The following is a 24,502-nucleotide window of genomic DNA, read 5'->3' as shown; positions in this document are numbered from 1 at the left end:
AGAAACAAGACAGAAACTCTTAAGTAAGAAAAGCATTTGTGCAGTGTATTGATATGAAAGAGAATGGTTTAGGTGGTTTTTCACAATTTAACAAGATGATGTTTCACTGAAACTTTACTTTTTATATAGTAGACCAGGGCTGCACGATATATGGTTTCAGCATGGATATCACAATGTGCATCTGCAATAGTCACGTCGCAAGATCTGCAATGTTGAGTCTGAAATATAGTTGACCAGGAGCCACAGAACACAGTCTATTGTGTTTTTGAGGCCTGTAATTGAGCATTTCAAGAGAGTTTAGAACATTTCAGCACAAAAAATGATCAAGTTTGGAGATTTATCAGGATCACTTTATTTTGATGGTGCCTTTAATGCATTTTGTTGAATTTAAGTTGCATTGCATCTACATGCCAACTAATTCTCATTAGATTATAAGTAGACTGTTAGGTTGGGGTTGGTGTAAGCTGACATGTACTTGCAAAGTTTCTTATCCTCTTAAGACCCAGGGTGTTTTTTCACATGCATTTTTTATTTCTCTTTGCTATTTGGGCTTATTGAACTTAATTAGAATAAAAATCTAAGTATCATCTTCTGATATGATGTACTTTTAGAGGAAAATGACGTCCATATGTGGACTCGTGGTCCGAATTTCCACTTTTTCCTGAATGTTTTTAATGCATATTTAACATAGACACTTTTTAAACTATCAGAGAGTAAAAACAAAATTTTTTTCCCCTTTTGGACAGTTAAAAATAGCATCTGGGTCATTTAATATGCCTTGAAACAGTTGCAGGATGACACTGTATGTCTGTAACAAAATATTTAACATTCAATGTATTTTAAACAGCCACTTAAGAGCTCAAATGTGCTGTCCATGTATGTGGACACTCAAGCCCATATGAGGTTAAAGTCAGTTAAATGTCTGTTGAAGGAGCTAGTCTAATACTAAGTCTACTAATACTGACTTGATGTCATTGGCATGTAGCAATGCAACTTTTAGTCAACAAAACGTGCATTTGGAACCATCAAAATAAAGTCTTACTGATTTATTTGATATAATTACTTATACAGAATTGATACGATTTATGCAACAGTACGGTTTTCTTTTATATTTATTTATATTTTGTCTTGTTCTAGTCCAAATTTCTAAGTGAAAATAAGAGTATTTTACTACACACTGGCAGATGATTGAGCTTGTTTTAAGGAAATTAATTCCTTAAGGTGAAAACAAAAGAATATTATTACTCGATCTCAGAATATTTGGAGTAGAAACAGAACAAAGCAAAGGAAGAAACACTTTTTTACATTGTGATTATTCCATTTTTGTACCTGATTACTGTTAGACTCGTTGTAAAACCGCCAAATAGTGCTATTTATTAATATATATTTATCACAGCAAAATAAAACATCGCAATATCAGATTTTTCCAGTACCGTGCAGCCCTTCAGTACACTTATTTAGGACTTCTGTGAGTTTTCCAGTGATCACTTGTGGTGTACGGGGTGTGTGATATATATTGTTTATAAGAAATGATTGATTTAGTGATGGGATTAGGGAGTCTGTCACTCATTTTCCAAAAAACAAAGCGTGCAGTTCATATGCAGTGAGTGTGATGATGATGATGATGATGATGATGATGATGATAGCGACACCAGATTTACAGGATAAGATCTTCAGGTTAAGTTGAGATTAATATTTGTATTTCCATAAGTGACTTTAATCATAAAAAATCATTAAGAACCCTCACACTCTCTTACTTAGTCACACACCTACAAGCAAACACCTTAACAAACACGAATGCATGCACACTCACACAAACATGCGCACACACACAAACACGTATACACAAACCTAAACAAACACACACCTAAACAAACACAGAAACATGCGCACACACACACTTTTGAGAATAATCATCTTATATTTAGCGTTTTCTATAGATGACTTGAATCATAAGCGCCCAAAAACCCCTCACACACTCTGACTTTGTCTTCCTCTTTCTCTCAGCCCATTATTGCTGATGAGCTCTTCCTATTGTTGTACTTTGGTTTAATAGTAAACTGATGTTTATTTAATCTACATTTGTTCTGGATTTTGCCATGAAATAACCAGAGAAGCTGATATGGCAATAAAACTCTCTCACTCTCTCTCTCTCTCTTCCTATTATGGGAGTCAAGGTTTTCAGCATTCTTCAAAATCTCTTCTTCAGTGTTGAACAGAGGTTTTGTGGTGGGGAATGTGGGATGTTTGCCAGTATTAGTGATGTTGTGTGTTCTCCTCCACAGACGGGTCGTCCCTCAGTCGGCGGGTCGGCTCTGTCTGAATCAGTGTTAGCGGAGAGCGAGTCCTCCTCGTCCACTCAGATGAGTCTGGCGGCTCCTGTGGTCCCGCAGCCCAGCACTGCATCTGCTCCTGCTCCTGCTCCAGCCACACCCAGCAAGGTCAGAAACACACACACACACACACACACACACACCCTGTGCATTTTGAGGCTTTCTGTTTTCCTGTGAGTGTGCATGTGTACTTGTGTGTAAAGTGTAATATGTGTAATGTGTGTGTGCTCCTGCAGGAGGAGGAGAGTCTGCGCGCTCAGCTGAAGGATCTGGAGGAGAAGCTGGAGACTCTGCGTATGAAGCGCTCGGAGGATAAAGCCAAGCTGAAGGAGATGGAGAAACACAAGATCCAGCTGGAGCAGCTGCAGGAGTGGAGGAGCAAGATGCAGGAGCAGCAGAACGACCTGCAGAAGCAGCTCAAGGAGGCCAAGAAGGTCTTACACACACACACACACACACACACACACACACACACACACACACACACACACACACACACACACACATACACACACACACGCCCACACAAAGTCATAACTGCCTATGAGCATTAGTTGGTTGGGTGGTGGGTTGCTGAATTGGTTGGGTGAGTTGGTGGGTTGGGTGGATTGTTTGGGTAAGTTGGTGGACTGGTGGGGTGGGTAGTTTGGGGGATTGGTTGGGTTGGTTGGTTTGTTGGTTAGATGGGATGGGTTGGTGAGTTGGGTCGGGGGTTTACTGGGGTGTGGTTGGTGGGTGGGTTTGTTTGATTGAGTGTGTTGGGCAGATTGGTTGGTTGGTCAGGTGGGTTAGTGGGCTGGTTGGTGGATTGGTTGGGTGAGTTGGTTGTGTGGTGGTTTGGGTTGGTTGATGGGTGGTGGATTTGTTGGTTGGTGCGTGGGTGGGTCGGTTGGTTGGTAGGTAGGATTGGTTGGTGGGTGGGATTGTTATTGGGTGGATTGGTTGGTTGGTCGGGTGGGTAGGTGGGTTAATTGGTCTAGTGGGTTGGGTTGATGGGTGGTTTCATTGGGTGGTGGGTTGATTGGGTGGATTGATTGTTGGGTAGTTGGTTGTTGGGTAGGATGGATTGGTTGGTGGGTTGGGTTGGGTGGTTTGGTTGGGGGTTTGGTGGTTGGTTGTGTGGTGGATTGGTTGGGTTGGGTGGTTTGGTTGGTTGTGTGGTGGGTGGGTTCATTGGATGGTGGGTTGGGTGGATTGGTAGATTGGTTGGGTAAGTTGGGTGGATTGGTTGGGTGGTGGGTTGTTTGGTTGGTGTGTGGGTGGGTTGATTGAGTGGGGTAGATTGGTTGGTTGGTCGGGTGGGTTAGTGTGCTGGTTGGTGGATTGGTTGGGTGAGTTGGTTGGAGAGGTGGGTGGGTTGGTAGGATTGGTTGGGTGGTTGTGTGGTAAATTTGGTTTAGTGGGTGGGTTTGTTTGTGAGTGGGTGGGTTGGTTGGTCTAGTGGGTCAGGTTGACGGTTGGTTGTTGGGTGGTTGGTTGGTGGGCCAGGTGGGTTGGTTGGTTGGTTTGTGAATTGTGTGGGTTGGTTGGTTGGTGGGTGGGTTTGATGGGTTGGTTGGTTGGTTGGTTGGTGTGTTGGTTGGTTGGTTGGTTGGTTGGTTGGTTTGTGGATTGTGTGGGTTGGTTGGTTGGTTGGTTGGTGGGTGGGTTTGATGGGTTGGTTGGTGGGTTGGTGTGTTGGTTGGTTGGTTGGTTGGTTTGTGGATTGTGTGGGTTGGTTGGTTGGTTGGTTGGTTGGTGGGTGGGTTTGATGGGTAGGTTGGTGGGTGGGGTTGGTGGGTTGGTTGGTGGGTGGGGTTGGTGGGTTGGTTGGTGTGTTGGTTGTTTGATGGGTTGGTTGGTGGGTGGGGTTGGTTGGTGGGTTGGTTGGAGTGTTGGTTGATGGGTTGGTTGGTGGGTGGGGTTGGTGTGTTGGTTGGTTGGTTGGTTGGTTGGTTGGTTTGTGGATTGTGTGGGTTGGTTGGTTGGTTGGTTGGTTGGTGGGTGGGTGGGTTTGATGGGTTGGTTGGTGGGTGGGGTTGGTGGGTTGGTTGGTGGGTGGGGTTGGTGGGTTGGTTGGAGTGTTGGTGTGTTGGTTGTTTGATGGGTTGGTTGGTGGGTTGGTTGGAGTGTTGGTTGATGGGTTGGTTGGTGGGAGGGGTTGGTGTGTTGGTTGGTTGGTGGTTGGTTGGTTGGTTGGTTGTGGATTGTGTGGGTTGGTTGGTTGGTTGGTTGGTTGGTTGGTTGGTTGGTTGGTGGGTGGGTTTGATGGGTTGGTTGGTGGGTGGGGTTGGTGGGTTGGTTGGTGGGTGGGGTTGGTGGGTTGGTTGGAGTGTTGGTGTGTTGGTTGTTTGATGGGTTGGTTGGTGGGTTGGTTGGAGTGTTGGTTGATAGGTTGGTTGGTGGGTGGGGTTGGTGTGTTGGTTGGTTGGATGGTTGAAGTCAAAATTCATTTTCATTATTCATTTTTAAATCTTTCTCAAGTGCCGTTTAACAGAACAAGCACGCTGTTATACTATTTCCTATAATATTATTTCTTCTGGAGAAAGTTCTGTTTATTTTGGTTTGGCTGGAGTTAATATCATGTTCAAAAATGTGTTAAATGCACCATGTGTGTGTTTGCAGGAGGCTCGCGAGGCTCTGGAGGCTAAAGACCGCTACATGGAGGAGATGGCGGACACTGCAGACGCTATAGAGATGGCCACACTGGACAAGGAGATGGCGGAGGAGCGAGCGGAGTCCCTGCAGCAGGAGACAGACAGCCTGAAGGAGAAGCTGGAGGAGCTGAGCATGGACATGGAGATACTCAAACATGAGATCGAGGAGAAGGGTGAGCACATACACAGAGACACGCGTGTACACACACACACACACACACACACACACACACACACACACACACACACACACAAACAAACATGCACACCTGCACAGACACATGGACACACACACAGAGAGACATACACAGATGCACACTGACTGACCTTTGGGTTTTTGTGTGTTTTGCTTGTGTGTGTGTGTGTGTGTCTGTGTACTCAGGCTCAGATGGAGCAGCGTCCAGCTATCATGTCAAACAGCTGGAGGAGCAGAACGCACGTCTGAAAGAAGCTCTCGTCAGGTGAAACACACACTTAAAGGGACAGTTCACACACACACACACACACACACTTCTTCAGTAGAACATTAAAGAGGATTTTGTGTGTTCAGGATGAGGGATCTGTCCTCCTCAGAGAAGCAGGAGCATGTGAAGCTGCAGAAACAGATGGAGAAGAAGAACTCTGAGCTGGAGACGCTGCGCTCACAGAAAGAGAAACTACAGGAGGAGATGAAGCTGGCGGAGGACACCATCGATGAGCTGAAGGAGCAGGTGGACGCAGCTCTGGGTGCAGAGGAGATGGTGGAGACCTTGACGGAGAGAAATCTTGACCTGGAGGAGAAAGTGCGGGAGCTGCGAGAGACCGTCAGTGACCTGGTGAGGAAAGCTGCTCTACTATTCGCTACTGTAGCACCTTTTCATATCTGCACTTTGCTTTCATTGTCATTTTAGTGAACACCTTAACAATATATGTCGACACTCTTAACCACTAGGATAAGTGCATCATCTGAATATTTAAAGTGCGCTTATTCTTGAACTGTCAGTGTGAATGCACGACCTACACTATGTATACTGCAGGATTGTGCTTAAGTGTGTGATTTGGCATGCACCTCACATTAGTCTACCACCTGCCATAACTGCCTCATGTCCCTCAGGAATCCATCAACGAGATGAACGACGAGTTGCAGGAGAATGCGCGCGAGACTGAGCTGGAGCTGCGGGAACAGCTGGATCTGGCCGGAGCACGGGTTCGAGAGGCGCAGAAGAGGGTGGAGGCGGCACAGGAGACACTGGCGGATTACCAGCAGACCATCAACAAATACAGAGAGCTCACCACACACCTACAGGTCTCACACACACACACACACACACCAAAACAAACATATTTCTCATTCGTTAAAAAGCAATGGCCTTAGCACTGAGCCTTGTGGCCAACATGATTTAATCTTCAGTTAAGTACAAGCAGAAGGACAACTCAGGAAACACCATTTATTAACACACAGGCAAAATATGACACCGTGATAATGCAGTGACGGCGTTCAGCAATGAACCTCTGTTTATTTTATGTGGTTTAGTTTTTATGCATAACACAAATACCATCACATTTATCCAAATTAACTAATCAAAATAGCATCAGTAATAACCAGTGGCAAAGTGTAACACACAAGAAATTATATTATATATGTTGTTTGTGTGTGTGTGTGAGCAGGAAGTGAACCGCGAGCTGACCAATCAGCAGAGCAGCTCTGCTGAGCAGCTCCAGCAGCCGGCGGCAGAACTCTTCGACTTCAAGATCAAGTTTGCGGAGACCAAAGCCTATGCTAAGGTAAAGTGAGACTTGGTAGTTTGGTGTTTATTTCCCTAATTGACAACCATTAAATGTCATAGGAAACAAAACCTCTAGTAAAATAAAATGGCAGTGTTCCATTTGGGACGACACTAAACTCTACACTACGTGGGCGAGTGTATAAGTGCATAAGCGGATACTGTGTAAGTGTTTATGTGTATATAAGTGCATAACTGTATAGTGTATAAGTGAATACTGCGTAAGTATATAGTGCAAAAATGTATAGTGTGTAAATGTATAGTGCATAAGTGTATAGTGTAAAGGCTATTGTCCAAAAGTGTAGTGGATAAGTCTATAATGCATGAGTGCATAGTATATAAGTGTATAATGCATATGTGCATAGTGTATAAGAACATAAGTGTATATGTGCATAGTGTATAAGAACATAAGTGTATATGTGCATAGTGTATAAGAACATAAGTGTATATGTGCATAGTGTATAAGAGTGTATAGTGCATAAGTTTAGTGTATAGTGCATACTGTAAGTGTAGTGTATAAGTGCATAACTATATAGTGTATAGTGCATAAGTGCGTAGTGCATAAGTCTATATTGCATTAGTGAATATTGCATAAGCACATAGTACTAAAGCGCATAAATGCATAGTTCATAGTGTATAAGCCTATAGTGTATAAGCACAAGTGTATGAGCGCATAGTGTATAAGTGCATAAGTTAACAGTGTAGGATTTTGGACTCAACATTTGTGCAAATGTGTGTGTGTGTGTGTGCAGGCCATAGAGATGGAGCTACGTAAGATGGAGGTGAGCCAGGCGAACCGTCAGGTGTCTCTGCTGACCTCCTTCATGCCAGAGTCCTTCCTGCGGCACGGCGGAGATCACGACTGCATCCTGGTGCTGCTGCTCATCCCCAGACTCATCTGCAAGGTCACGCTTTATTCTTAAACACACTAGAAGAGTTGCCAACACTCAATCTGACTGTGGTTACTGTTCACAGAGACCAGGACTGGATTTATCTCATCGTAACAGAACTGGCTACTAAAAAAGTCCTGTTAGTTGATGTTAGTTAAAGCTATAACTGAAATAACTTGATCGTAACAGAACCATATCTATAAAAATACAACAGTACCACTTGATTAAAAGCTCTTGTTAGTTGAATGGTAAGAGCAGATGGTTAATGAATGACTTCAATGTGCTGATGTTGGCAGGCGGAGCTGATCAGTAAACAGGCGCAGGAGAAGTTTGATCTGAACGGTGGTTCGCTGGAGAGAGCTGGACTGCGAGGAGCTGCTGGAGAACAGCTGAGCTTCGCTTCAGGACTGGTGTATTCTCTGACGCTCCTGCAGGCCACTCTGCATAAATATGAGCTGTACGTGTCTGTCAGCATCTTCTTCATCATCATCATCATCATCATCATACCTGAGATGTGTTCACAGTGTGTTTTCTGCGCAGAGCTCTGAGTGTGTGTGTTGTGTATTGACAGTATGTTTTGTGCGCAGGGCTCTGAGTGTGTGTGCAGTGGACGTGTATAAGCGTATGGGCACGCTATACTCTGAGATGTGTGTTCACGAGCGCTCGCTGGACTTCCTGATCGACCTGCTGCACAAAGACCAGCTGGACGAGACGGTGCAGGTGGAGCCGCTCACTAAAGCCATCAAATACTACCAGGTACAAACACACCGTATATATACACTCATATACACACACTGTACATATACACTCATATACACACACTGTACATATACAATCATATACACACACACGCTGTACATATGCACTCATTAACACACACACGCTGCTCATATACACACACACTGTACATATACAATCATATACACGCACACGCTGTACATATGCACTCATTAACACACACACTGTACATATACACTCATATACACGCACACGCTGTACATATGCACTCATTAACACACACACTGTACATATACACTCATATACACACACACTGTACATATACAATCATATACACGCACACGCTGTACATATGCACTCATTAACACACACACTGTACATATACACTCATATACACGCACACGCTGTACATATGCACTCATTAACACACACACTGTACATATACACTCATATACACGCACACGCTGTACATATGCACTCATTAACACACACACTGTACATATACACTCATATACACACACACTGTACATATACAATCATATACACGCACACGCTGTACATATGCACTCATTAACACACACACTGTACATATACACTCATATACACACACACTGTTCATATACACTCATATACACACACTGTACATATACACTCATATATACACACACACACACACACACACACGCACACACACACACAGTACATATACACTCATATACACACACACGCTGTATATACACTTTTATACACACACACACTGTACATATACACTCATATACACACACACACACACACACACACACACTGTATATACACTCTTATACACACACACTGTACATATACACTCATATACACACACGCTGTATATACACTTATACACACACACTGTACATATATACACACAAACACACACACACACACTGTATATACACTCTTATACACACACACTGTACATATACACTCATACACACACACACACTGTATATACACTTTTATACACACACACACACTGTACATATACACTCACACACACAGACACACACACTGACTGTACATATACACTCATATACACACACACACACTGTACATATGCACTCATTAACACACACACTGTATATACACTCATATACACACACACACTATATATACACTCTTATATATATACACACACACACTGTACATATACACTCTCACACACACACACTGTGCATATACACTCATATACACACTCTACAAATGCACTTATTAACACACACACTGTATATACACTCTTATATACACACACACACACACACACATACACACACTGTACATATACACTCATATACACACACACTGTGCATATACACTCATATACACACACACACTGTATAAACATTCTTATACACACACACACTGTATATACACTCTTATACACACACACTGTACATATGCACTCATTAACACACACACACACACACACTTCTCATATACACACACACACTGTACATATACAATCATATACACACACACACACTGTACATAAACACTCATTTACACACACTCATTCACAGTGTACACACACAGTACATACAAACATACTGTACACTTATATACAAACACGTATATACACTCTCTCACACACACACGCACACACACACACACACACACGCACACACACATTGTATATATACATATGGGTAAATACACGCACAAATATAATATGCATTAATGTGTGTGCGTGTGTGTGTGTGTGTGTTTCAGCATCTGTACAGCGTACATCTGTGTGATCAGACTGAGGACTGCACTGTCCAGCTGGCCGACCACATCAAGGTACAGCATTATATATTGTCAAATTAATATATGTATGTGTGTGTGTGTGTGTGTGTGTATGTGTGTGTGTATATATATATATATATAATTAAATGATATTCTATGGTTATCACAGTGAACTAAACACTATCGTATGTTCAGTCCAGTATGGAGATATGTGTCTTGATCTTCAGTTGAATCAGTGAGTCGTCTGTCAGACACCAGTGTTGAGTTCAGTTCTCTGTGGCCTGTAGTTTACCCAGAGTGCTCTGGACTGTATGGGGTCAGAGGTCGGCCGTCTGCGAGCGTTCCTGCAGGCGGGACAGGAAGGGGCGGAGCTCTGTGTGCTGCTGAAGGACCTGGACACTTCCTGTGGAGACATCCGTCAGTTCTGCAAGAAGATCCGCAGGAGGATGCCGGGAACGGATGCTCCAGGAATACCTGCAGCACTGCGCTTCTCTGAGCAGGTGCGTACACACGCAAACACACACACTCACACACACACATTTTTATTTGATAAGAAAAGATGCACATAAGCTGTAATGGAAACACTTTTACTGGACTAATCACAGTATGTTCATTAATAAAGTCACGTGATGTTGTTATAAGGGATCATGTGATGATGAAAATGTGTTTGAATGGATGAACCAGCAGGATGAGCACAGTGTAGAACATCAGGGACCTCCTGTACGAAGACTTGCGTTGAATTGACACTAAAACATTGCGTACGGACAAAGCTGTAAATGTGTGTACGCAGTAAAAGATTCAGATGTATTAAACACTGCGTACGCTGAATCCCACACATATTCTCTTTGTACATCTGACTTAACGTGAAACTGAGCGCACATGCATGAGCGCAAAACCCCTCCCTGACTCCTCCCCCTAATGAATATGGTAATGAGCATACTTTGGCAAAACCAAACGAAAAAGCAAGCTAGAAGAGAAACTTCACAGAATGTGAACTGGAGGTGCTCCTATCAGAGGTAGACCGGAGATAAACGGTGTTATCTGCAAGTTTGTCCTCCGGAATTAATAACAAAAGAAAATTAGAGTGTGAGAGTTTAGCTGACGCGGTTAGGGTTTGAACATCGCACTGAGTGAATTAAAAAAGAAATGGTCTGATGTAAAGGTGCAGGTTAAGAGGTGAACATCGGCGCACCGTCAAAGTGTGGACTGAACAGAGGATGCTAAATAACATCCTTAGAGGAGAGAGTTGCTTCAATTGTGGGCGACACTTTACTGTCTGGAGTAGTATCCGCATCTGTGGGAGACACATGTGTATTAGAGGAACACTTTGTTAGGGTGGTGTAGCAACACCGCTCCGCTCTTATCAAGGCAGCGTCACCAGCATTTCAGCTGCCCAATCGCCCGCTCTACAACTGACTGAGTGCGAGAGTGGGCATCGTTTCTGCACTCTTGGTCAGTTTGTGGGTTGTTGAGGGGGATTAACAGCCACATCTTCAATGAATAACCACTGTCTCCTGATATGCAGTTAAATAATTACGCTCAATAAAATCAAATAAATGTAAAAAACGTCGCTGGAATAATATCTTTAAATACATCACTCACCAAGAAGCCACCCATCGCGTGTGTTTGTTCATATGTGTGAGCAGGTGTGTGTGTGTGTGTGCGTGGGTCACTTTAAAACGTAATGTCACTTTAATAATGAAAGAGTTGTGATGGTTGTGTGTGTGTGTGTGTGTGTGTGTGTGTGTGTGTTTGTTCATATGTGTGAGCAGTGGTGTGTGTGTGTGTGTGCGGGTCACTTTAAAACATAATGTCACTTTAATAATGAAAGAGTTGTGATAATCGTGTGTGTGTGTGTGTGTGTGTGTGTGTGTGTGTGTGTGTGTGTGTGTGTGTGTGTGTGCTTATCGTTCTAAGCTCAGTTCTTTCTTCTGTAATATTGAGTGTTCATCATTAGGTCATCATCATATGACAGGGTGTCCGCGGGGTCTTAAAGTATTAAAAGTTTATAAACATTATAAGAACATTAAGGCCTTTAAAAGGTATGAAAAAATCTTAATAGTGTTTTGCGAGGTTTCAAATTTAGTTCAAGCGTTGTCTAAAGTGTTTGACTCCGCGAAAGCTTAAATATATTTAAGCTGCATCCCAAATGGCACACTATGCACTTATGCACTTATGCACTATGTACTTATGCACTTACACACTCAACAGCATAATATATGTATGTAGTGTCATCCCAACTGAAACTGATGTTTTTTTACTAAGTGGAAATCAAAACTACCTGCATGAGTATAACCACATTCACCATCAGGAGGCGCTATAATCACTCTCGTAGGAGACTTTTACCTTTACAATCTAAAATAAATATTTATCCATCATGTGCGCCTGAAAGCTCCGCCCCTTCAGCTGTGTGAGCAAAGCAGCGGGCGCTGAGTGTGTGAAGTGTCCATCATTACACACTTCATTTTAACGGCTGAATGAGTGCATCATCCGGGTAATTAGAGTGCACTTATTATTGTTAGAGTTTTCAGTGTGAATGCACTACTTAAACTATTTATACTACAAAAGTGCGTAGAATAGTGCATAAGTATGTGATTTGAGACGCACCTTTAGTTTCCTCCTAATATTAACAACAGCATGCTCGAGCCACGTGATTGGTTCGGGCCGGGGCATGTCCAGCCAAGCTCCTCTATATGGGTGATGACTAGGCCCACACAGAATCTGTGCACGCAGAATTCTGCAGATGTTTAGCCCATCATTGATTATTTACTGGAGTAAATGTGTGTAAATCTATATTTATTCAGTTTTTATATTAATTACAGTAATATTATTGACTAATATGAAAATGTTGATCTGATTTATGTACAGTGCAGTGTGTACAGTAATATTTTCTGTCTTTTAGTAGAGATATTATATGAGAGATTTGCTTTGTTTACCAAATAAAGTGGATCTAATTGCATTAGCATTGTAAACATTAAATAAAAGTTTAAAAGAGATAATTTTTTATTTCATATATTAAGGTTTTAGTTATGAGACTCCCAAAATAATTCAGCAGAAATCAGCAGATTTTTACCAAAATACTCAGCAGAAATAGCAAGAAACGTCTGCAGATTCCGTCTGGCCCTAGTCATGTCTCATAATTTGCGACGGGAGAAGGTGATGTGACGCTGCAGTGAAGCCATAGAGCAAATATCAGACGGCAAACTGGGAAAATGTAAGTTTGTGTACTCCCTGGTTGGAGAAAGACGAGTTTAAACAGTGGCTGAAAACAACCGCGTAATTTATTCTCTCACGGTTTGTTTCTTCTGAGCTTATCTGAGTTCTGTTACACAGTTGTGCTCCATTCATTTATTTACTACAACTGTTTATTTATTTTTAGAATAATTTTTTATTATTCATTGGAAAGGAAAGTAGAGAGAACTGACAGGAAAGCGTGGGGAGCAGAGAGAAGGGAAGGATCGGCATAGGACCGCGAGGCGGAATCGAACTCTGGTCGCCGTGAGCACTGAAGTGCATGTGTCGACGCACTAACCACTACACCACTGGCGCCGACACTACAACTGCTTATAAAGTAAAGCTTTGATATTGATCAGAACTTGAAGTGGCGATGAGGTCTTCAAATATTCTGAGAAGGTCTTTAATAAGTCTTAAAGGTATTGAGATTACCTTTAGGATTCCTGCATATACCCTGATTGAGTATAGTGGAGTGTGTGATGCAGTGCTCAGCCATGCTGTCAGCTCCAGTGTGTGTTATTACCTAATAACTCAATGACACATGTTCAGTTATTCCTTACCTGTCGCTGGTATGTATGTATGTATGTGTGTGTGTGCAGGTGAGCGAGGCGCTGGCGGACAGCAGGAAGCAGATGGCGCGTGTGGTGGCGGTGCTACAGGAGGTGTCTGCGGCCGGAGCTCAGATGATGGCGCCGCTGCAGGAGCAGGAGGGACTGAGCGCTGTGAAGATCGAGGACGTGGCCTTTAAAGCAGTGGAGCAGGTACAACACACACACTATAACACAACACGCACTCCATCTGGGGGACCGCAGCCACTGACCGCACCTGTGTGTGATGCAGGTGTACGGCGCGCAGGGACTGAACCCTTACGAGTGTCTGCGTCAGGCCTGCAGCGCCGTCATCGCCACCATGAACAAGATGGCCACCGCCATGCAGGAGGGAGAGTACGACTCGGAGAGACCACAGCGCCCGGTATACACACACACACACACTCACATATACACACGCATAAATGCATACATAAACACACACTCCCGCACACACAAATACACGTATACACACTCGCATACACCCACACACCAATACGTATACACTCTCTCAGACACACACACACACACACACACACACACACACACACACACACACACACACACACACACACACACACATACATTCATACAAGTACATACATAAACACTCACACAGACATTCAATTACACACTCTCTCTCTCACACACACACACACACACAAACAAATACACACGTACAGACTCACAATCACACATACACACTAACGTAGACACACACACTCGCATGCACTTTCTCACATACATGCATACACTCACGCACACACTTACATATACACACTTCCTCTTACAAAATAAACATCTTACGCATAAACTCTCATATGCACACACACACACACACACACTCTCAAGCTCACTCTCAAACATGCACAGATACACACAAACTCGCTTATTAAACTTGCTCATACACAAACACACTCACACACTCTCACTCTGACACACATATACACACTCAAACACTCACTTACTCATTCAACACATATACACACACATACACACTCATATGATACTGTGTGTGCGTGTGTGTGTGCGTGTGTGTGTTCAGCCTCCTCCAGTGGAGACGCGTGCGGCTGCGGTGCGAGCGGAGATGACCGACGCTGAGGGTCTGGGAAACAAACTGGAGGATCGAGAGACCGTCATCAAGGAGCTGAAGAAGTCCCTCAAGATAAAGGTCACAAAACACACACCAACACGCACTATACACAACACTAAATACACAACACAACAATGAACGAACATGTGCATTTGTAGAAACATAATAAATATACACAGTACACACACACACACACACACACACACACACACACACACACACGGATATTATTTAAATACAAGCTTATTTTGTGTGCCATTATTCATGTTTAATCGTTAAACAGCACTAGTGTTAACTATAAAAGTTGTCAATCACACAGACACACATTTATAAACACACTCAGTGGCCACTTTATTAGGTACACCTCACTAGTGCTGGGTCGGACTTCTTTTGCCTTCAGATCTGCCTTAATCCTTGGTGTCAGATTCAACAAGCTACTGGAAATATTCCTCAGAGATTTTGCTCCATATTGACATGATAGGATCACACAGTTGCTGCAGATTTGTCGACTGCACATCCATGATGCCAATCTCCCGTTCCACCACATCCCAAAGGTACTCTATTGGATTGAGCTCTGGTGACTGTGGAGGCCATTTGAGTACAGTGAACTCATTGTCATGTTCAAGAAACCAGTCTGAGATGATTGGTGCTTTATGACATGGTGCGTTATCCTGCTGGAAGTAGCCATCAGAAGATGGAGACACTGTGCTCATAAAGGGATGAACATGGTCAGCAACAATACTCAGGTAGGCTGTGGCGTTGACACCATGCTCAATTGGTACTAATGGACCCAAAGAAAATCTCCCCCACACCATTACACCACCACCAGCATCCTGAACCGCTGATACAAGGCAGGATGGATCCATGCTTTCATGTTGTTGATGCCAAATTCTGAGTCGAGCATCCGAATGTGTCAGCAGAAATGGAGACTCATCAGACCAGGCAACGTTTCTCCAATCTTCTATTGTCCAGTTTTGGTGAGCCTGTGTGAATTGTAGCCTCAGTTTCCTGTTCTTAGCTGACAGGAGCGGCACCCGGTGTGGTCTTCTGCTGCTGTAGCCCATCCACCTCAAGGTTGGACGTGTTGTGTGTTCAGAGATGCTCTTCTGCAGACCTCGGTTGTAACGAGTGCTTATTTGAGTTACTGTTGCCTTTCTATCAGCTGGAACCAGTCTGGCCATTCTCCTCTGACCTCTGGCATCAACAAGGCATTTGCGCCCACAGAACTGCCGCTCACTGGATATTTCCTCTTTGTCGGACCATTCTCTGTAAACCCTAGAGATGGTTGTGCGTGAAAATCCCAGTAGATCAGCAGTTTCTGAAATACTCAGAGCAGCCCGTCTGGCACCAACAACCATGCCACGTTCATAGTCTCTTAAATCCCCTTTCTTCCCCATTCTGATGCTCACTTTGACCTGCAGCAGATCGGCTTGACCATGTCTACATGCCTAAATGCATTGAGCTGCTGCCATGTGATTGGCTGATTAGAAATTTGCATTAACGAGCAGTTGGACAGGTGTACCTAATAAAGTGGCTTGTGAGTGCATTTATTCAATCATTAAAAGGATTAATTTTGAAATTAAGTCAGGGCTGTTTCTCAATATGCGATCTTCAGCGATCTTGCGTCCTCGTGTTCTCGTGTAACATCATCATCAGCTGCCAAAGTTCAGTTCCAATACTCAAGACCGCAAGACTTGAGGACCGAACTCACTCTAGAAGTCCCAGAAGTCATTGCGACTAGAGGTGGAAAGCGCAGCATTTTATATAGGTTTATTATTAAAGTTGAGAGACATCACTTATTTACCTCAGGAGTTTCCCTAAGGGAGACGGTGAAAGTAAACATTCATAATGAACATCTTAATAAAGAAATAAGCACATTAAGACATTTGTATTAAAATCTGATTTATTGACATTGTGCAACATATATTTGTAAAGGCTTTATGCAGAGTATATATACTGAAAAGGGGAAAAACAATAAATCATTGTGTGAATGCTGTAATGTTTAAATCATTTTATATTTAAAATGTGTGAAGGTCATGTGATGCATCTCATTTCTCAAACCACGCGTTCTCTGTTCTCGTGGTCTCCCGAGTTCGTTCTTCTGAAGACACCTGGCAGGACCGGTCTCCAAAAGAACGCAAGTCCGTTCTCTGCGTTATTGGAATTGAGAAACAGCCCCTGACTGTCTTTAGGACTGTTTAATTGAATCATTTGACTCAAATGATTCATTCAGAAGCTGATTCATTCAGGAAGTGTTGCACTGAGACGCACAAATGGTGTTATTTTCATTCGCCGTACTCAAAAATAACACAATATTGTGTCTAAAATTGACTTCCATCAATATAAACCAGACAGAACTCTTATATAAATATCAATCAAATCCAAAATAAAAGTTAGTTTTAATATTATTGAAGTGTGTGTTCTGTGTATATTTATGTATATATAAATACACAATGTTTATTTATATTTAGATATAAAATATATACGAATATGACACAAATTATATTTAATTTAAATATCTATCTAGCTAAATTTTGTAATTTACTTTTCTATATGTGTGTATCAGATATACATAATAAATAAGTAAAATACACACATATATATTATGTCTAAACTAACTATTATTTTAAATACGATTAGTTAGGATTAATATTAATCGTTGCACAGCACTAATATATTTGTCATTGATTCATTCATTCTAACGATTCATTTTGAAATGGAGCAAGTGAACTTGACTCAAATGATTCGTTCTGAAACTGATTCATTTGTTATTTTCAGTGGAGTATTGTGAGTAAAATGGGCTTTCTCAATCTGATCTTCAGGGCGAGGAGCTGAGCGAGGCAAACGTTCGTCTGAGTTTGTTGGAGAAAAAGCTGGACACGTCGACCAAAGATGCAGACGAGCGGGTGGAGAAGATCCAGACCAAACTAGACGAAGCTCTGAACACACTGAAGAAGAAGGAGAAGTAGGAGATTCAGCTGATCAAGCTTTAAACCAGTGTGTGGAGCTGTGTGCTGAGCGTGTGTGTGTGTGTGTGTGTGTGTGTGTGTGTGTGTGTGTGTGTGTGTGCGTGCAGAGAGTTCGAGGAGACCATGGATGCGCTACAGGCTGATATCGACCAGCTGGAGTCCGAGAAGGCGGAGCTTAAGCAGAGGATCAGCAGCCAATCACGAGCCACCGAAGGTCTTCGGGGGCAACCAGCATCTGGAATTGCATCTATTGTCACCGGGAATGCTGCTGGTACACACACACACACACACATTTGCATTCACACATTTACACTTACACACATTTACATGCAAACATTTACATTCACATATATAATCACACACACACACACACAAACACATTTACACACACATTTGCATTCACACATTTACACTTACATTTACATACAAACATTTACACACACAATCACAGACACACACACACAAACACATTTACACACACATTTGCATGCATATACACTCACACAGGCACAAACTTGCACAAAACCAATACACATTTACACACAAACACATTTACATTACACACACATGCATTTGCACATACACACACACAGACAGACACACACTCACTCAAAAACAAACACACACACATTTACATATACACCTAGACTGACACGCACATACACGGGTATATACATGCACACAGACACTCATACTAATGCACACAAAAACACACACATTTACATACATGCGCATGTGCAGACACTCATACACAGATAAATGCATACACACACAGACACTCAAAAACATATAATCATACAAAAACACAAACACACACACACACATTTTACGAAACACACACAGTCACGGACACATGTTTTTATGAAGGAATGTATCTACTGTTTGGGCAGTGTGTGTTCTTCATCCTCTGTGTGTGTGTCTGTGTGTGTGTCTGTGTGTAGGAGGGATGCTGTCAGCTCCAGCAGGTGTCTCAGGTGTGGTTCAGGTGGTTGATTCTCCTCTCCTGAAGCAGCAGATCGATGTCCAGCGCATCGCCATCAAGCAACTCAAGAGCGAAAACTACAGACTGAAGGTGTGTGTGTGTGTGTGTGTGTGTGTGTGTGTTTGTGTGTGTGTGTGTGAATATTTAAATATATATATATGAGCTTTATAAGTTTTATAAGCACAAAATAAAATCATTTGTATATAGTATGTGTAGGACTGGCCGATATAGGAAAAAAAAAGATATCTTGATATTGTCAGCATTTTTCTGATATTCCATATGTGTCGTAATATGTTTGTATTTGCTTTTAATCAACAGAAAACCTGATTCTCTTATGTCCCTATTTAAATAACTTTTTCAGAACAGCTGCTGCTGCAGAGTAAATGCAAACTAAATGTTGAGTACCAATTTATGCAGTTAGAAAAAAACAAGACCAAGTGGTATGGCATGAATCTATGTCCATTTCTAATGTCAAAGGTACCTAAAAGGCTAACCATGCCACTTATTGGGTAGCTTTCAGGGTGTCTGTGGGGTCTTGAAAAGTATTAAAAGTTAATAAATCAATTACGAGAAAATGAAGGTCTTAATCCTGTTTTTACGAGGTCTTACATTTTCTTCAAGCGTTGTCCAAAGTGTTTGACTCCAAAACAGCATAAATATATTTATTTTCCTCGATTGGTGATGTCAAGTCATTTGCGACAAACGCAGGAAGGTGAGGTAATGCTAGCGAACACATAGAGCAGGGCTATTCAATTGGCGGCCCCTGAGGCAATTCGTTCCAGCCCTCCGAATAGTGTGACCAAACATCAAAAATACATTTAGTTCAGTCGAAAAACAGCCACTATAGTTATGAAGACCGTCTTTTCAATACAGCACAAGCTGCAGTTGAAGGCTGCGCAGAGCGTGAATCACCTGACATTAAGTGAGTGAGTGGCGCGAGCAGCTGGAAACATTTGGATACTTAATCGTAAATGCCTCTCAATGTCGCATTTCTGTCGCACAAAACAAAGTTATGCCAAAGTTATGCTCAAAGTTATGCCATCTGTGCGCTAGTTTAAAGTTCCGAGCTTATATCACATATCGCGTCTTTTCCGCCCGCAAGTTTGCTTCTTCCGATATTAGAATATATGCCAATATGCGTGTGCACCGAGTAGAAAACATCTCAAGGCGTAGTGGTAAGAGTTGTGCGTGGCTTTCAGTGCAACGTAAACAAAAGATATGCTAGACGAATTATTACAAATGATTACCCTAATGATTAGCCTACACCAGCAATGCACTGCTTTTGTTCTGCTTTGAGATACAACAATTGCATGTTTGTAAATGAAGTCTATTGTACAATGCAGTGATGTTATGTAGTTTCAAAATACAACATATTAATATTTTTTATGTAGAAAAAGACTACGTAGGCGTCTTAAGGAGCAAAAATACAACATATGGGCTCTTATATTGCTGTTGTGTCATCACTCATAGTGCAAGTCATATCTCTCCGACCCCTCATTTGGGATGCTTTTCATGAACTGGCCCCCATGACAAACTAATTGAATAGCCCTGACATAGAGCGAAACAGACGGCAAAATGGGGAAATCTGTTTGTATACTCCTGGTTGGAGAAAGACGAGTTTAAACAGTGGCTGGAGCCTTTATTCTTTCAAGGTTTGGTTCTTCTGAGCTTATCTGAGTTCTGTTGCACAGTTGTGCTCCATTCATTTATTTAACTACAACTGTTTATTAAGTTAAAGGTTTGATACTGATCAGAACTTGAAGTGGAGATGAGGTTCCAATATTCTCAGAAGGTCTTTTAAAGGCTTAAAAAGGGATTGAGATTACCTTTAGGATTCCTGCATATACCCTGCCTTCACAAAGGACAACATCACTATAGAACACTACCAAATAGGTTGGGACAAGACGTGCACCTGGACATTATTGGTTTACAGAGAATCATAAACCTCATCTTCTTGTGACGACATCTTTGTTTGCTCATTACTACACCCCTACACAGCGCCAAAGTCCAGCATCTTCAGATTAGCGTTAGTCTTGACTAGTGCGGTTGAATGACCTTTGTCCTGGGTGCCCTGACCAATATGGCAGCGGTATTGACTCGTGCTCAGGGTCTGTATGAGATTATCTAGTGTATATATATATATGGATGTTGCAATTTGATATTTTCTCATGATATTGTTCTGCTTTGTCTGTATAGTCATGTACACACTTGTTTGTGTAGCGACTAGTTTGACCGTTTTCTGCTGTTTATTATTCCTAGTCATCTCTCCCATAGGAAACTAAGGCAGAAGTGCTAAAACCAACGCAAAAATACTTCCACATGGCAGAATAAGCTCAATAGTATTTGTTATTATGACTCGGAAGTGCCTCATTAAGAGGCTTTTTTTAGAGCCCTACACCCTTCATCCCTTCAAACCTGTCACTCTGGAGAGGAAACTCTTCGAATGGACTTGGGCATAGGGATGAGTCCTTCTGTATGTAACATAGCTTGTGTGTGTGCGTGTGTGTGTGACCTCTGCAGGCGGAGCGGATGCGTGCGCAACTGTCGTCGCTGCCTCCGCTGCAGGTGCCGAACATGAAGAGTGTGATGATGAAGGAGAACACAGCCGCTGGAGCCCTACAGAGGAGGACTGACCTACTGCTGCACAACCTGATGAAGATGAGCGCAGGACTCCGAGTAGTGGACATCACCGGCAAAACCACAGGTGTGTGTGGACTCAGACTGGTGGACATCGAAATAATTCTGATGATTATTAATGTTGAACTCTTGTGCTGCTGCACTTTTTTTCTGGAAACTGATCTTATTCTGGTCAGTGAGTGCAAGTGCTCAGCTGCTGGAGCAGACGGCGAGGATGAAGTCTCTCAGTGACACTCTGGATAAACTGCAGGTCAGTGCCATCAGTAAACACAGACACACACATTTCTATACACACACACACTGAAGGACACTCATTTCTTGCACGTGTATCAATGCAAGTGTGTTAAACGCTGATTTGATGCTGTAGTGGAAACACACCATGAGGCTTGATCTTCAAGCACGCTCGCTACTGTTTGTGTCGTCAGTCTGGCAATTTGCAAGGGGCCCGGTGGGAAAAAAGAGAATTTGGACTGCAGTACCTAGTCAGACCAATAGGTGTCAATCCTGCACACTGAGCCTTCAGCAAAATATAAACAACCTGATATTGCATTAAAATCAAGCTGAATATGACATGACATTGCAGGCGTTTGATGGCGTGTGAGTCTGCTTGAGTGTATTCTGGTGTTAATCGTGTGTTTGTGTGTCAGGCTGAAGTGTCGCAGCATGTGGTTTCCCAGCAGCCCGGAGCGTCGGTGCCGTCTGACTTCGCCACCTTCCCCACGGCCACTTTCGTTAAGGTTAGTGCTCAATAACACACACACACACATTGCACTTACTGAAATGCTGTGTGTGTAGTTTTTAAGGTTATTATAGTTTGCCGTTTTCACTATTTTTACTTTTGCTGTATGTTTCAGTTTAGATTAACCTTGTTTTATCAGTAATGTAGTATGCTGTCTCTCAGAACTAATAAATGCTTTAAAATAGACACCTATCCTTATAATAAACGGTATAGCTGCACTCTAAACAACTACATTCTCACCTAAAAAAGCCTCAAAAGTATATTATGTTGTCCAACAGCAGCAATATTTGTCAAACTGTAGTGAGTCTATTGATCTGCTGTCACTCTATGTGGGCGGAGTAATACATAAGGGTGAAGAGGCTGTACGAGTGCTGTTATTGCAGAATACCACACGGCTATCAGCCAATCAGATCACACAGAACTGTTGTATAATTAGATATATAATATGTATTTGATTGAAGTCATATATAAATTTAAATATCTACAGTTGAAAGCAGAAGTTTACACACACTGTTTAAAAAGGCACATAACCATTAAACAAAGGTCATGTTAATGTGACTAAAGTGTTTCTCTTTTAGGTACGTTAGGATGATCACATGTGTTCTGCTTAATAGCAGACTAATGAGAGAGATATTTATGAGAAGTTGTTATAACTTTTCTTGAAAGTCAAGTTACAATAAGATTATTCTGCCTCTGAAAAAGCTCAGATGATGGTGTCAAGGTTTTGGAAGTTTCTGATTGGCTATTTGACAACATTTGAGTTAATGTGAGGCACAACTGTAGAATAGTATTTAAGGAAATCCTCAAACACACTGCTTCCTTGTGTGACAACATGGGGAAATAAACAAGCCAGAATTGACAATTAAGCCAGATTACAATTAGCTAAATTACACTGGGTAAAAGACTATATTTGGAGATAAAAAAGATAATATTTGGAGACATGTCCTGTGGTCTGATGGAACTAAGACTGAACTGTTTGACCATAATGACCAGTGTTACATTTGGAGGACAAATGGGAAAGCTTACAAGCCTAGGAACACCATCCCAACTGTGAAGTATGGGGGCGGCAGCATCATGTTGTGGGGCTGTGTTGCTGCAGGAGGGACTGGTCCACTTCATAGCATAGATGGCATCATGAAGAAAGAACATCATGTAGAAATACTGAAGCAACATCTCAAGATATCAGCCAGGAAATTAACACTTGGCCAAACAGACCATGACGCTACACATACTGTCAAATCAGTTAAAATGTGCAACAGAGTCAATGTTTTGGAGTGGCCATCAAAAAAGCCCTGGGGTCCGTTCTTCACACCTCGCCTAAATGATCTAAGATGATTTGGCAGATCCTGGATCTGTTAATCTTGATAACTGATCTCTGGCTAATTTGGTTCTTCAAACAATGTTCAATGTAGTTCTACATTTAGAGAAGATTTTCTTTATAGTAGCCCAGGCCTACTCAAGTTTTTTTTAATTGGCATAAGGAATAACTGTATAAATTAATTGTGTTTCAAAAAAAGCATTTTGATATCGGTAAATGTGTCTGCAGCTTTTGCAAAGCATCAAATCACCGTCGTATTAGCAGTCGAAACACGTGCATGACTGCATAAATTATTATCCTTTTTTTTTTAAAGTCAAATATTGTGCGTATGAGTTTGTATCTAAAAAGTTCACATCAATAAATGTTCTCTTTGAACCACCAGGTGGCAGTCTTTTTATTATTTCGGAGTGGAGATTGCAGAAGTTTTATTTCCATATATTTTTTTACTTTTTATATATAGTTAAAAATACATATTTACTATTTTCCCAAGTGTATATCACTACTGTAAGAAAATATCAGAATTTGGTACATACTTTTAGTATTACCTTTGCTTGAAATGACCCAATCTAATCCTGTTGATATGAAATGAGCCTGCTCCCACGCAGGTTTGAGCTACCAGAACTGTTGCTATGACAACAAGTCTCAGAAGAGTTTTAAAGAACGAAACGATCCTGGATCATGTCAAATCGTCAATAACCAAATCCAGCTAACTGAGTAATCCACGTACGAAGAACAGACCCCTGATCTCAATCCTATTGAAAATGTGTGGCAAGAGTTGAAAAAGCTTGTGCGAGCAAGTTACAGCAGTTCTGTCAGGAGAAACAG

At 42.0% G+C, this 24,502-nt stretch overlaps 1 protein-coding gene across 2 annotated transcripts in view; it reads left to right on the top strand.

Annotated features, from left to right (window-relative positions):
- dctn1a (dynactin 1a) overlaps nt 1-24,502 on the top strand; it is a 45,886-nt gene that overhangs the window by 16,271 nt on the left and 5,113 nt on the right. For both annotated transcript variants that reach the window (XM_056460853.1, XM_056460852.1), the window contains exons 5-25: nt 2,286-2,441; nt 2,570-2,767; nt 4,938-5,142; nt 5,352-5,430; nt 5,520-5,784; nt 6,063-6,254; nt 6,617-6,733; nt 7,485-7,637; nt 7,919-8,079; nt 8,210-8,378; nt 10,104-10,172; nt 10,406-10,618; nt 13,952-14,113; nt 14,193-14,324; nt 14,985-15,110; nt 17,855-17,997; nt 18,109-18,272; nt 18,943-19,073; nt 21,504-21,687; nt 21,797-21,870; nt 22,268-22,357. In XM_056460853.1, coding sequence (XP_056316828.1) covers nt 2,286-2,441; nt 2,570-2,767; nt 4,938-5,142; nt 5,352-5,430; nt 5,520-5,784; nt 6,063-6,254; nt 6,617-6,733; nt 7,485-7,637; nt 7,919-8,079; nt 8,210-8,378; nt 10,104-10,172; nt 10,406-10,618; nt 13,952-14,113; nt 14,193-14,324; nt 14,985-15,110; nt 17,855-17,997; nt 18,109-18,272; nt 18,943-19,073; nt 21,504-21,687; nt 21,797-21,870; nt 22,268-22,357 — 3,183 coding nt within the window. The remainder of the gene's footprint in view (nt 1-2,285; nt 2,442-2,569; nt 2,768-4,937; nt 5,143-5,351; nt 5,431-5,519; nt 5,785-6,062; nt 6,255-6,616; nt 6,734-7,484; nt 7,638-7,918; nt 8,080-8,209; nt 8,379-10,103; nt 10,173-10,405; nt 10,619-13,951; nt 14,114-14,192; nt 14,325-14,984; nt 15,111-17,854; nt 17,998-18,108; nt 18,273-18,942; nt 19,074-21,503; nt 21,688-21,796; nt 21,871-22,267; nt 22,358-24,502) is intronic.

Source organism: Danio aesculapii, chromosome 7 (genome assembly GCF_903798145.1).
Source record: "Danio aesculapii chromosome 7, fDanAes4.1, whole genome shotgun sequence".
In the NCBI taxonomy this organism is placed as follows: domain Eukaryota; kingdom Metazoa; phylum Chordata; class Actinopteri; order Cypriniformes; family Danionidae; genus Danio; species Danio aesculapii.
This window is presented reverse-complemented; position numbering and strand designations above follow the sequence as displayed.